The 15,635-nt window shown below is 37.8% G+C and overlaps 1 protein-coding gene across 1 annotated transcript in view; it reads right to left on the reverse strand.

Moving 5' to 3' along the window:
- Positions 1-454: 454 nt before the first annotated feature.
- POLN (polymerase (DNA directed) nu) overlaps positions 455-15,635 on the reverse strand; it is a gene marked incomplete at its 3' end in the record, with an annotated part of 41,706 nt that continues 26,525 nt past the window's right edge. The window contains exon 15 of the mRNA XM_009879005.1: positions 455-512. Within this exon, the coding sequence (XP_009877307.1) occupies positions 455-512 (58 nt within the window). The remainder of the gene's footprint in view (positions 513-15,635) is intronic.

The raw sequence follows: 15,635 nt of genomic DNA on the forward strand, positions 1-15,635 counted from the left end.
TTGGGTCATGCTCTTCTAGACTTTGACTCTCTCTGAATACAATTCCGTTATCAAGAAAAACATATCCAAATAGCCATTGGCCTTTAGTTACAAGTTTGATTAAAATGACGTAACCTAAACATCTCCTCAGAAGTCTTATGAGCTAAAAACAGACAAAATCATCCCTAGGATATTGAAGAGAGTTAAGAGGCATAATTTCATCTGGAAAGAGGAACAGCAAGATAGCTGAGGGAAGAAAATCTAAATGTTTGTCACTATTCAGATCAATGCTGAAACAGTAATTTTTTTGCAGGAACAACCAGCAAAAAGTAATTGGTTTACATAACAATGTCCAACTAAGCATCAACAATCTATTCTGTTTTTTAATGCTGGAGTTATTGGTCTACTTTAAAATATAATACAACCCAGTAATTAGATAAAATTACCTTTTTGTGTTAATTAAAACATAGTTTACCTTTTATGTACTGTTTCTTTGTAATCCTAACTGGATGTTTAGAGATACCTTGAATGTTCTACAAATAAGAAAAAAATGCTTAGTAAGTTAAAGTTCATGAAAACACGTTTCTGAACAGTTTGTAAGCAGCATAAGAACATTAGCGATACTAATGCCAACAAGTTTTTCCCACGTAATAAAGAAGATCAACCACTTTGCCTTTCAAAGGAAACTTCACACTTCTGTAAATCTAGATTCTTCTCAATATTTGCTCTTCCTTGAAAACTGGGAGCTTGTAAGGAAGATTTCTCACTGGCAGACTTTCCAAATGATAATCTTTGATAAAATAAGGAAGGAGCTTTTTATTAGCTAAAGTACATCAGCCAAGGTTAACAGTGAGAAGTAAGTTTATCAATAAACAGACAGGACTAGGAATAACAGAAGAATTTTTTTTAAAGATTTGGGTTCATACACCTCCAATAAAGCATGAAAGATGACACACGACAGCTTCCTCCTCTTATTTTATGTCATTATGCCTCTTCATCTATATAATGTGTATTAAGCTCAATTGTTGTAATTCCACACAAGTAATTTGCAAGTGGTTCAGAAATTAGATGAACATACTAATATTATATAACACTGTGAATTTGGGAGATAGGAATAGCACTATATAGTTCTCAAATCAGAATGATAATTTTCTACATAATTTTAAATTCAAAATGTGTTTTTTTAAACATAAATGTAATTAGACTGCAAAGCTATTGAAATTTAAAGCAGAACAACAAAAACCCCAAAAGAGAAAAGTATCATTTTTTTAGTTTTAGCATCACCCTTAAAGATCTACAATTAAATGTATTAGAGCTGAACACCCGCCACAGCACCATACACAGAGATAGGAAACTACTACATAATACACACAATTATTTTCACAGCATGGGTAAACAGGGAACACTACTCTCAATTCCTGAGTATGAAGTCTGACCCAGAAGAAACATTTGCCATCTTTAATAGTTCTTCACTTCCTAGCAACATTTAAAGAAACAATTGTGACAATGTTTATTGTAATGTCATATTTTGAAATAAGCGGTTATTTAATCTGTGCACAAAACTAACATTTCTATTGATAACTATTGATTTCATCATTTCCAAGTTGGGGAGCATCAGTGCTTGTTTACAGGAATAATGAGCCGTTTAAGTTGCCACAGAAGCTAGTAGGTCTTGAAAAGTTTAGAAAATTAAGCCCTTTATTATGTACCAAGATATGAAAGTGGGAGCCTAACTTCACACATGTAAAAAATATTTTGATTCTGACTTGAATCATTTTAATGGTAGAGATCACTGTATGGACTTTTCATTAGACTCTATCCTGGTATTGACATGTACTTAATAATATGACCTCCAGCACAGGTTAAAAAGTTTATAGTTACTCTCACCGATCAGTGTTCCCTATTCATTAGCTTCAAAATTCTGAACAAAGTGAAATGAATAAAAAATTATTTTAAAATCTATCTACAATGGTAAAAATAAATCACTATATTGCCATCTTGTTTTCACTGAGAGCATATGCAGAAAGTCTGCTTTTAATGCAATTTTAGAAGTGTTACTAATAATTCTGAAGAAACACTAGTAAGTGGTTACAAGCGCAAAAAGTATTTTCACTTGTCAATTCGTTGACAACTCATAATTTGAATAAATCTTCGGAAAAGACGTAACTCAAGAAATATGAAAATGGTAATGCTCATCTTCAACCTATTGGATTAGTTTAATAGATTCCTCTCACCTAATTTTAGACATCTTTAAGTTGTTGGTCTAAGCTAACTGTCTAGAATCCCTCTAGAGTCAACAGACACAGGAATCTCCAGCGGGTAGTTCAGCCTAACAAGTTGACCTGACATTCCTCTGGAGATGATCTTTTCTAAGATTTAAATAATCAAATTTGAAGGGATAAATTTATTTTAGGTATTTAAATGGATGGAGAAATAAGGATCTCTGCTTGAGTTGAAAATTAGGTGGCAATTCTATTGTATGAAAAGCAGACAACTGATGCAGCTTTGGTAGATGACTATTACCACTGAACTACGTAATACAGCGCATATCTTTGCATTTACGCATTTATGTCAAGCGTATTTCTGCAAAAGCCTTCACAGATCCAATCTGAGGTGATTGTTATCCCTTCTTGTTAGAAAAGGACATCCACATGTCGTTAGACATTATAGAGGAATAAAATTGCTCTCTGTGAACAATTGTTCTCCAAGAGATAAGAAGGAATATACTTCAAACAGTGTGGTGGAAAAGCTGGTTGTGAAAGTTAACTGTTAATACTTCTCTTCATTGTTTCTTGGGGAGGTGCAGGGGGAAACCAAGATACTCTAGTGGATGATTAACAAGATAATCCTAGCATTGGTTAAAAGAAAATATAAATGAAGAACCACCGTAATACAAAACTCATTCCCAGAGTTTCCAATGGATAGAAGGATAGATGAAGCCAAGTCCCAGTTTCAATTATGTCTGAAAGGCTGTGATGATCAGGGGAGGGTCCCGAGTGCTAAAAGAAAGCAAGTGTTGCTCCTTTCTTCCAGGAGGGCAAGAAACTTGATGCAGAAAACTATATGTCAGTCAGCCTCTCCTCAATTCCTGGGAAGGTGATGGAGTAAATAATCCTGGAAAACATTTACAAACATATTGAAGTCAACATGATGATCTGGGGTAGTCAGAGTGGATTTACAAAGGGGAAATCGTGCTTCACCAACGATAGCTGCCTGTGACGAAGTGACTAGCTCAGTGGATGAGGGGAGGGCAGCAGATGTTGTTTGCCTTGATTTTAGCAAGGCTTTCAAAACAATCTCTCATAAAAGCATCATAGACAAGCTGATGAAGTACAGGCTAGATAAGTGGACAGTGAGGGGGACTGAAAACTGGCTGAACTGCCAGGTTCAAAGGGTTTTACGGAGTGGCACAAAGACCAGCTGGAAGCCAGGTGCTAGTGGAGTGAGTACTCCAGTGCCCGGTGCTGCTCAACACCTCCATTGGTGGCCTGGATAATGGGACTGAGTGCAACTGTAACAAGATAGTAGGCAACCCAAAAACTGGGAGGAGTAGTTTATACATCAGATTGCTGCTCTGCACTTCAGAGGGACTGCAAGAGTCTGGAGAAATGGGCTATCAGGCTTGCATAGCATTCACAGTCTGGAAAGCAGCTTTGCGGAAAGAGACCTGTGGATCCCGGTAAAAGCCAAGCTGCACCTGAGTCAGCAGCGAGCCTTGGCACCTGGGAAAGCCAACAGCATGCTGGGCTGCCTCAGGAAGAACAGCACCAGCAGGTCAAGAGTGATCCTTCCCCTCTGTACAGAAGGCCTGAGGGAGGGTATAAAGAAGATGGAGTCATATTCTTGTCATTGGTGCCCAATGACAGGTCAAGAGGTCACAAGTAATTACAGGAACTTCCATTTAAATAGGAGAAGAAAAACTTTCCTACTGTGACAGTGGTCAAGCACTGGAACAGGTTGCACAGAGCTGTTGTGAAGCCTCCACCCTTGGAGATATCCAAACCCCAACTAGACACAGTCCCAAGAAATCTGCTCTAGTGGACCCCGCTTTGAGCAGTGGGGGTTGGACTAGACAATCTCTAGCAGTCCTCTCCAAACTCAGCTATCTTGTGATTCTGCAATTCTGTTTTTATAACATTGCTGTAATTGATTAATTGCCAACACCTTGCCTTCTTTTTACTTCATAGAATTTCTGACCAAGATAGAATTGAAGCCCTCTGTGGTAGGAAGTAGAGGACAGCCATAGAAAGATTTTGGTTTCATTTGCAAGCAAGTTTTTAAAAATATATCTAAACATTCTGTGATTTTGTGACTATATCCATATATAAAGGACACTTGTAGAGTAAAATTCAAAAATTAAAGACAGAAACAAATATATTACCAAAATTGTTGTCTTAAAATATAAGATCTGAGAAAAAGAATTGTATTTATTATGGAAAATGCATACAAAAATGTACATCCAAGTTTAATAAATAATTTTGGTAAACTTGCAACACAATTAATACAAAATACTTGACTGTACGAATGCTAATTTCTATTTTTTATAGTTTTCACAGAATAAAAGAATTATTCAGGTGGGAAAATACTCTGAGGATCTAATAGGGCAAAGTCCACCATTAAACCATGTCTCTGAAGTGCCACAGCTACAAGACTTAACCTCAACAACTTGCCTGGGCAAGTTATCAAAGCTAAAATAAAAAAACACAAACACCTGATCTGCACTACAGTCACTTTGGGTATGGTAAGCGCAGACCAGGTGTCTTTCTCCTGAGTGTCCAAAGCTGATGCCCTTCTTTAGCAGCGGACCTGCCACACAGGGACCTAGCACTCCATCAATTCACCACCTCTTCTACCATTTCAGTTACTTGACATATTTTCCCAGTATCTAGATGGTTGTTGGATCACTGTTTTTTATTTAAACTCTCATAATGCTGGAAAAGTAAGGAGTATAGCCATTGCAGAATACAAAAAAGTCTTACTAGAAACACTAGATTGAAACTGCACATGTTGTAAAACAGACTGCCGAGTTCTTTCCTTCTACCTCCATAATCTCATTTTTTACCACTATAATCCTTCCCATACTCCGGCATTTTAGAGCACAGGTTGGATATCAGTTTTCTTGATTCTGAAAATACCTCTATTAAAAGTTGTTCTACTTTTGTCTGTTGTTTCAGGTGAAAACAGTGTAGGTTCTTGCCTCCACTGTCAGCTTCTGCCTACAGAGCCGTGCAGAAACAGTGACAGACGTCACTTTGGCATGGAGACTCAGAACTGATGGACCCTTGATGTCCCTGTTAGAGCCTCACAAACTCAGCTTTCTAATAAATCATTCAAGCCTTGCAAAAAGGATGCTCTAAACTATAAGGAAAGTCACAGTACCAAAGAAGAGCAGAACTAGCACTGAAAACAAAACCTAATCAAAATCCAGCAAACTATATGCAGTTCCCAGTTTGACGAGTTTATTTTCAATCAGTTGCAGTTTCTGTTGAGCCTTCTGTTTCTGCTATCCAAAATTCTACAACTACATTTTCAGTTGATTTTTTCCTAGGTTAAAATCCAATACTTTATTTGGGTTCTTTCAAAGGATTACAATACAGATACCTATTAGATAAATTACCTTTCAGGTCAGTATAGATAGTCTTCACCTAATCACAGATGCTGGTGGTGCATTTTAATTATTTCTTTATGTCAAGTAGGGTTGTTGATCATGTTTCCTATGTTCAATTGCACTTTCAGTTATTTATATTGATTCAGCTAACCCATACTTCTCCCTTACTCTATATAAATTTTAAGTGGCATAAATTGCTATTTTTTGACCAAATAACCTCAGCAACCCTGTAACTCCCTAGAAGTAGATGTCCACATATGTACTCAATGGCATCTATGGCCACATGTAGGTTTTTGTGCCTAGAAGATGGCTCATCACTCTACTAACTGCTCATATCCACATTTCTGAATACCTACAAACTGCAGGGAGTGGAACAGAAAAAAACCACAACCAAACAATAGAAAGTTACTGAAACAAATGGGAATGCACAGAGGTGGCTACAGACTATTCTATGGATGCTTGATCCTGATTAATTACTGCACTAATCCAGGGACTTACAGAAAAATAACAACAGAGGCAAAGCTTACTACTGAAATGAGTACCTGTTCATAAATGGGTGTGTCACAAGGGAAGATCAAAACAAGATGAGACTTGAACAAATACAAGGACGCAGTCAGACCAGGTAAAGTTATAATGTGTGTATCCTTTGAAGTGGCAACTAAGCTACCTGCTGTTACAGTGAGGCACAGTGTCAAACATGAGAGCAAAATAAGGACAATGGAGGAATTAAATATTGTTTTACTGTGGCTACTAATGCTAATAAATAACAAAATCCAGTTGTATTCCCTATAAGCAAGGATATTTACTAGGACTGGAATCTTGTCAGATTTAATTACTCTAATAGCAGTTGCCTCACAAAATCAATTATTTTTAATACAAAGACTTTCTCTTCATCTTGAAAGAAGTCTAGAGTAGCAAAATTCTACTTTATGACATGAAATCTAGTACTCCAGAAAAAAACCTGAAGCATTAAAAGTCAAAAAGTTTCTGGAGTTTCTCTTAGTATCTTCTTCTCCAGAAAGTTTAGGAAAATATTTAGGCCACAGCTGTTCTCTTTAAACAAGAACTCGGCTCTACAGAATGAAAAACAAAGTAAGCTTTTAAATTCATGGCATCTGTTTGATGACTAGTGTTATATGACTTTTAGAGTAGAAGTAATGCTTCGGTCTCTAAGAGCAGACTTTATTACAAAGACAATAGATGGGTATGCGACAACTCCTTTGAGTTTCATATTCTATATCTCTATTTTTTTCTTTTGTAGTGCATTTGCTTCTTCAAAATTTTTTCACTCCCTTCTCTTTCAATTGTCTCTGCTTTCTCTACGTGTGAACACACTTACCGATAAACTGTGCTGTCACAGCTTGGTTAATCAATTTGAGAAGAAACGTAAGCACAGGTTCAGTGAGCTACTTGAACCACCAACACTCTGTTTACTCCTTTGTTAAAGGCCAAAGCTTCTGGAGAAATAGTAAAGAAAACTGCACGCTGCCCAAAGCGGTATTCTTGCCATGCAGAACAACAAGACTTGGAGTCCCAAGGGCACTCCCAACATCAGAATCACTCAATTTGTCTGGCACCTCCAAAGCTGGTGGTAACTCACCCTTGAGAAATTACACAGCAAAAAATAAAAATACATAAACCTCAAACAACACCTTCATGATTTCGCTTTTGGAAAATTGCCATATTTAATTATTGTCCGTACCAGCATTTATTTATTATTGCACAGTTATCTTCTGTGACTTCTCCCTTAGACATCAATTTAAAACAGTCTGAATATCTAATTTTTAAAATACATAATGCAGTTCAGTAGAGAAAATATGAAAACAAACAAGGTCACCACAGCAATACCAGGCTGGTATTTATGTGTACATGCATTCCTAAGCAAATCTTCACTTGTCTGCAATTGCCATCTAGTGGCTAGTTAATAATTAAAGACATCTATTTTTCTTGTCAAAATCTACAGAATAGTACAGAACTTTGATAAAGGTTTTCTTTTTTTTGTACTTGTTATTGTTTCTCAGCAGTGAACAATCATGCAAAGGTAATGCACATCCCTCTTGCTTTACACAGCAGCAAGAACTATCAAGGTTTTAGATGTCATAGAATCACGGAACAATTCAGGTTGGAAAAGACCCTTGCGATCATCGAGTCCAACCATTGACCCTACACTACAAGTTCACCCCTAAACCATATCACCCAACACCACATCTAAGCGACACTTGAACACATCCAGGGATGGCGACTCAACCACCTCCCTAGGCAGTCTGTTCCAGTGTCTGACCACTCTTTCTGTGAAGAATTTCTTCCTAATGTCCAGCCTAAACTTGCCCAGTTGCAACTTGAAACCATTCCCCCCGGTTCTATCCCTAACTACCTGTGAGAAGAGACCAGCACCAACCTCTCTACAATGTCCTTAACTCTCAGCCCCAAAGAGTCACAGCCAGCAGCAGATGATTGTGTCAGTATGGGAGAACTAAGGACAAGGCCACGTGGGAGTCAGCAAGATGACCTCTGTCCTATTCCGTCTTCAGTGAGCTTTATGCAAACCACTAGGTGTTGTTCCAAGCCTGAAAGAGTGCATCCATCTCCAAAACTCCAGGTGAAATTTCCTAAGGTTTTATGAAAGGATGCTGAAGAAGTACAGAATTGGCAAGTTTTCCACCATTGACACAGGAAAACAACAAAAAAAACCCTGTCAGCAGAGAAATCTGAATGTAACAGGGATGTAGAGCTACAGAGATAAGTTTCCTGAAGTTCGTTGGGATGTCAAGAACAAAGCTTTTGAAAGTCAGGATTGTCTGAAGAATGGACCATCCAAGACAGGAAGTCTCTTTTGCTGTACTTAACTTTTGATATTCCCCTATAATCCATTCTTTTTATCATTTTTCATTACTGTCTCTGCCATTTTTTGTCTTGTCAGAAGTCTCAGATTTTTTGAAATAATTTCTGCTGACCAGGATAGAGAATAGGAGAAAAAAAAATATACACTAGAACACCGTGCAGTAAAATAAACAATTTAAATACTTCTATTATATTAAAACATAATGAATCTTATACTTAGATCAGAATTAGACTCTATTTTGTTCTTACAAAAAGAAATCCAGCCATTAGAGGAGTATGCTAACACACCGCACTTTTGAGAGCTTGTAAGACAAGACATAATTTATTATTGTATTTTTTTAAATTGTCCTCTTGGAACATAAATCTCTGAGCTTTGAGTACTTCCTAAAAGTGTGTGACTAAGAATCCCACTAACAGAATACTTCATAGGAAGAATAAAAACAAACATTCAAGCAGAATCTCTAAAATCTTCATCAACTCACGAGAGGGTATCGGTAGACACCTTCATAACAAATAGGCACAGAAATATTTAAACAAAAGAAAGATCATACATGTGTTTCTGCACATCACTGAGCAACTGCCTTATGGATGGGGACAGTAAAAAGGAACTCAGCAGGACATGGGCTCTATCAAACTCCTCAGCACTGAGACACAACGACTGTGACCATCCAGAGACTTCAGGGGGTGCTGGCACACGCCAGGCTCAGGCACAAGCAAATTACTCGGAGCTCAGTCAGGAGTTGAAATTCATACGGATAAACGCTGGAAGAACAAAGATTGTGCTACACTACAGGTGAATGGCGCTACTTGTTTCTTGTAACCAAACACCATGCAAGGACCATTGCTCCTAAACTGTTCTGAAGTTACGGGGAATCAGACAATAAAATTTCAAAAAGACACACCAGTGTATTGATCAACTTCTGTAACAGAATACTCTAAGTAATACATATGATTGTAACTACTTAACTTTAAAACACCTTTCAATTTCTAAGGTAGTGAAAGCTACACAGCTAAAAACCCAACCAAAGAGGATGCCAAGTTTGTTGCTTGTTAGCTACATGCTGCACACACAATCATATTAGAGGAAAATAACCTTGCAGTAGCATCAGCTGTATTCTAGCATGGATTTCTACAACATGCTCAGTGCATACCTTTGGCTTCTACCTGCAGCATTCCCAGAACATCGCTGGCAGAGGCCATGCAAGGGAAAAAACGAATCAACATACAACCAACCACCTTAACGAAGCTCACGCAGCAGCAGAAGGAGCCAGGGTGCCAACAATATAATTTATACATAGTTTATTGAAATGCAGTATCTTTGAATTTTAATGAAACAAGTGGAAGTATGCAGCGTCATCATCTCTCTAGCACAGGAAAATTTTACAGGAACTTTGTCTCCCATTTCTACAAGCCTAAGCTTCTCTGAGGCGCTTTTTGTCAGAAACCAAAGGAGAGTGAAGGGAATTCAGCCTCCACAGTCAATATTTCATAATGTGCTAAAAATACTTTAGCTCACATTATTCCAAGTTATATAGAATCTTTCATTTTTGAGCTGTTAATTGCTGTCTATATTTTTGACCTGATGTTTAATTTGTAGAAAAATGACAGACTCCCTGTCTTATCCTGCATACATAAAACCCAAGCATTTTGTATGTTGATTACTGCATAGAAGCAGATTTATACTGGCTACACATTATCTTTCTTTAAATAACACGTACAACAATTATACATACAAAGATAATACAAAATAGAAGAGAACTTATATGTGTGATTGAACTGCTCTTGTTACTGCAGAACTACAGCCCAGATGATGCTCCAAGCTTTACCGAGCCAAGTGAAAATCAGTACGCTATAAAATGTAGACCATGTGTTGGATACACTGCACTCACCCCGAGATGAATGAATTTATACAAATTGGGAGCATTACCACAGAGAATGCCCAAGATAGGCATGTACCTTATGAAAGGATACCATGTGTACTTGAGATGCTAAGAGAATAAAGGTCTATGATGCCGAAACCTTATTTCTGCATTTCGGTATTAAATCAACATGATGATGTGTTGGAGCATCAGACATGAGTGCTATGACATGACTAAAAATGACTTTTCATACTGTAATTGTCACGTCAGTAAGTAAAAACATCCCGTTGCACTGTTAACATAGGGTAAATTTTCATCAGGAATGCAACTGAAGTCTTGTCAACATGCTCATTCATTCTTTTTAAAATTTCCCTATCATAAAACAAAAACTGACGAGTGAGGAAGAGAGAAAATGGGGAACTTCTGCCTCCAACATTGTAAACACAATTTCTTTAAATGCTGAGGTCTTCACTAAAATATACCTCTAAAAAATAAAGCAACAACAAAAGAGATTGTAAAAACATCAAAATTCCAAATAAATTCCAAATAAATTCCAAATAAATTCCAAATAAATTCCAAATAAATTCCAAATAAATTCCAAATAAATTCCAAATAAATTCCAAATAAAATAAGATGCTATTTTAGTGCTATTCGTGCAATCATAATCAGCATATGACTCAAGAGGTCTGGAATAAAAATACTGAAAGGAAACACGGCACAAAAATATGTTCTCAATGCAAGAGATACTCTGAGAACATAGACCAACCAAAACAAACAGAATGTGTGCTCTGTCTCTCATAGAACATCAGCTCACCTGAGTGACTGTTGTTTGTACTGACTAGAAAATACGACACAAAATTTGCTTTGATGCAAAGGTCCAAGAAAATAGAGATATTATCACCTCTGGTAAGACAACCTGCCACCATTTTACTGAAGCCCACATCGGGGCATACACATCTAAATATTTTGTTCGCTTCAATGACATTAGAGAAGACTTCTGACAAGATATTTTATCTGAACCTGTAATCTGTCTGACCTGTCTCTATCTCCAGTGCTTTCCAATAAACATACTGTTTAAACAAATAATTGAAAACACACTCTAGTAAGTTCAATATAAATGTAAGAGCCATATCATCTATCCAGTTTAAATCAACATTCATTTTACTATGAAAATATATGAAAGCAATTTTACTAAAATTACATTCCTAGTAGTGCAGTTTGAAAAAGAGCCAAGGCATTGGTTCATTTCTGAAAAAAAAGAGGAATATGTGATCACATCCCTGCTCTCAGACTCGGTATCTGACCCCTTACATTGCATCAAGGCCAAAGCCTTCTAACAGCTGGGAAGGAAAGGGACAGGGGAAAATCAGGACACTTCGAATTTGTACAGCAGCTCACCACTACCAAAATACTTTGTGTAACAGCCTGGTTGTGCTGGAATCCAATTGCAACTACACAGACTATAAGCTTTCAGAAAGAGTATTGGTAATACCAAAGGTCAGGCTGTAGCCTTAATGAGGCCTGGGACAAAAAGTCTGAAATTTGAGAGCTGTCACAGTAGCTTTGACAACATGATTCTGACAGTTTGCCTTGCTCAGTGTGTGTGGCTATGCCAAGGATGTAAAACCTGTTGGAACGGTGTTATAAAAGGGAGACAAACAGGCAGCATCTCATCCACAGGTTCTACAAACGATCCCAAACAAATTCCAAAACTACTACACTTGGCTTTTGTCTCAGAGAGCATGAGTTCATTCACTCCAGAAGGGGAGCAATACAGATACAGTTGTGGGTAATGAGAAAAACAGGTTTGCTACATTAACTGACAGAAGACTCATTTTTGATAGCAGCTGCTTGGAGGGATCTCTGCTTCAAGAGATTGTCACTCCCATTAGAAGCCAGATGGATAATTTATTATTCACGTTCCAAACACTGCTAGTAACACATTTTCTAGTAAACAAGCATGCAATTGTCTATCACACATTCACTATCAGAAAATACTACTTATATCTGTTGGAGAGACTGAGGTATATTCAAGTTTTTTATGGTCGTTCTCTGAGCACATTAACATTCAACATATCCTAATCAGCTTCTCTTTCAAATTACATTCTGGCTCTTCAAATCAAAGGCTAACACGCCTCCTTGATTGGCAGCCCAAATTATTTTATTTCTTTGCCTTTTGGGACAAGCTGGTAAAAGCATTTTTCCTAGGGAGAAACAGGAATGCTTCTATTTTATTTTTTCTCACTTGGTCTGAGAAGGTAAAAAAAATTATTTATATTCAGCATAACCTTTTGTTACTAAAAGGAAGGGAAGGGTCCCTGAAGCCCTTCATTTTATGCTTTTTAGTTTAACGATACAAACATCTTTTGAAGTATAAATTCATTAGCAGCATTTCAGCTCTCTGCTACAGAAGCCTGGAGGAAAGAAACCTTAGTACAGAATATGTTTCTAGCACTGAAGTTTACAGTTCTATTCAATCTTTATGTCGAATCAGGATTTCTCTGTTCATTCTGAAAGAGGTTTGACCTTAATTGGCTTTATGTCTTTCCACTTCTGTCACAACTTATTTTTGCTTTAAAAGGTGAGAGGCTGGAAAGTGGTATTCCAAGGTAGGTTTGGAGAACATCAACAAGCCTTTATGAGTGTAATTAATACATTTAATAGGAAAGTAATCTATGAGCAACATGATAAAGGAGTATCCTCATGCAGACAAGACCAATATATTTATATAAAACTTAATTGAAAATAACATTTGCTAATAATAAATCTAGTACGCTTCCACTAATAGTCATAAGCAATCCACCACAGAGTGGAAAAATAATTTGCCTATAGACATTACAAAATAATTTGACTGAAGAATTTCAGGGTCTATATTTACCTTTAGGTTTCAGATATGCAGGTTCATATACACAGTTACTGTATATGCTATAGCAGGAGACTACATTATCAAATATGTCCCTGTTTGACGATGCATTATATAACATTTTGTTATTTGTGGAAAAAGTATTAATTATGTAGCAAACACATTGTAGAAGAAGAAACCAAATGAAAAGAAATGGAGTGCACAGTTAAACTAGAATAGATGCACACATGGAGAGTCACTGAAGTGAAGTTCTAAGAAGGAACTCCCTTCTAAGCTGCTGCAATACAGGAGTCATAAAAGTCATGTGAATAAGCTTATCTATTGAGAGAAATTCACATAAAGCCTAAAATATACATCATCCACACATCAGATGCGGATTTGTCTGAAAGAAGATCACAGAAGAGTTTATCTGAAAAAGAAATCCTGCTTTGTACCTAATGTCTGGTCATTTCTCCTTAAACCTGTGAGTAAATCCCTCTCAGACTCCACTTAAAGCCTTAAAGGAAAGAGGACAGATCGATCCATTGCCTTTACAAAACAAATGAAAGATAAAGAAGCCTTCATTTGGGACCTCATCTCCCACAACCACTGTAGCAAATAGGATGTTTATTCTACTTGAATTCTCACTTTATCTGATTTACACTTATCTTCTGCTTTAATCAGTCTTTAAAGCATTTTAAAATGCAGTTGAAAATAAACTACCTCAGCAAAGACTCAGCTAAAAATTGACATAACCTCATAGTAACTGCAAAAATATCTACACTATTTATGATTTCTGGCAAGAATCTTGCCAACCCTTTAACACTAAGTAAAGCGACTGGGCACTGCAGTATATCTTCTATATCAATAAATGATTCAGAAACAGATGGTAGAAGTTCCAAAAACATTTCATACAAAAAAAGCCATGCCAATGTTTCTCCTTATAAGGAAAAGACAGCCTTAGGCAACCCTGGATGCTAACTTTAGCAGCATTATTTTGGAGAAAAACAACCTTCAAGAAAAGTAGATCGTGTCATTTTTCACGTGACAGGGCAAAGGTCACCTTGTGTTGTACGTGGTTGTTTAAGACAGCTGTCTTGTTCAGCTGACTTGTAAACGTCTGTGCACCACATGACAGTATCAAACTGACCCTCATGATCATCTTTTCCATTCCCTCCCATCACTTACCCCCATCTGGGTGCATGAGAAACAGGAGCAGCAGTAGCACTCCTCCATTCCATTGTTAATTCAGAATCCTAGACACCTTTTTTTTACTCAGCAAAAAGCATAAGCACTTCCTATAAGTTGTTTGATAACAAATTGCATGGAAATACATACAACAAGGGTAAGAATGTATAAATGAAACCCAAACTGTAAGGACAGATGAAAGAAGAACTAAGGAAGCGACCAGTATTGCGAGATTGAGAACCTGCCAGGACAGGTTTCTGCCAAAACTCCAAAAGTCACCATACTAGTCAGGACTTGCAGAAAGCTTCTAATGCCACTTGTAACCCTGAAGCATAAGGCTAAGACCTTCACAGACAGATAGGCAGTACTCAAACCTGCACGGATAAAACCTGACAAAGCCTCGCGCATTCCCTCTAGCCTTCACGAGCCAAACTGCTGCATCTGTTGCCCCTCTCCCACAGGGCCAGAGCTCAGCTCTTTGCTAAGAAAGGCCATGATTAAACCGAGCAGAACATTTACACAGGGGGGTAGTCACCATTTTCTACCACTGTTCCCCCTCCTATGTCATGACTTGAGCCCCTGAAACATCCTGCAACTTTGCATCCTTCCACATGAGGAAACGTTCAGCTCTGGAGCCCTCAACACAAGAAGGACGTGAACCTGTTGGAGCAGGTCCAGAGGAGACCACAAAGATAATCAAAGGGCTTGAGCACCTCTCCTATGAGGACAGGCTGAGAGTTGTGTTTGTTCAGCCTGGAGAAGAGAAGACTCCGTGGAGACCTTATAGTGGCCTCCCAGTACCAGGAGGGGGCCACAAGAAAGCTGAGGAGGCACTGCTTACAAGGGTGTGTAGTGACAGGACTAGGGGTAATGGTTTTAATCTACAGCAGGTTAGATTTAGATTAGATGTTAGGAAGAAGTCTTTTACAATGGAGATGGTGAAACACTGGGACAGGTTGCCCAGAGAGGCGATGGAAGCACCAGCCCTGGAGACATTCAAGGTCAGGCTTGATGGGGCTCTGAGCAATCTGATCTAGTGAGAGATGTCCCTGCTCACTGCCGGGGGCTGGACTGACTGACCCAGCCCAACGCATTCTAAGAGTCTATGAGCTATGCTGCTGCACAGAAGCATATGTAGCTATAGAAGTGTAAAGCAAAAGGCCTCAGTAGCCCCCCCAGTCAAAGGTCAGCACACTTCCTAAACTCCAGGTAAATGGTATAATAAAATGTATTCAAACATATCCTTTAATAAAAAGGCCACTTTAGCAAAAAACTCCCCAAGCTTCTAGAAGTTCAGAAAGTCAAATAAAACACATTC

The sequence above is a fragment of the Apaloderma vittatum genome, unplaced genomic scaffold, assembly GCF_000703405.1.
Source record: "Apaloderma vittatum isolate BGI_N311 unplaced genomic scaffold, ASM70340v1 scaffold20431, whole genome shotgun sequence".
Lineage (NCBI taxonomy): Eukaryota > Metazoa > Chordata > Aves > Trogoniformes > Trogonidae > Apaloderma > Apaloderma vittatum.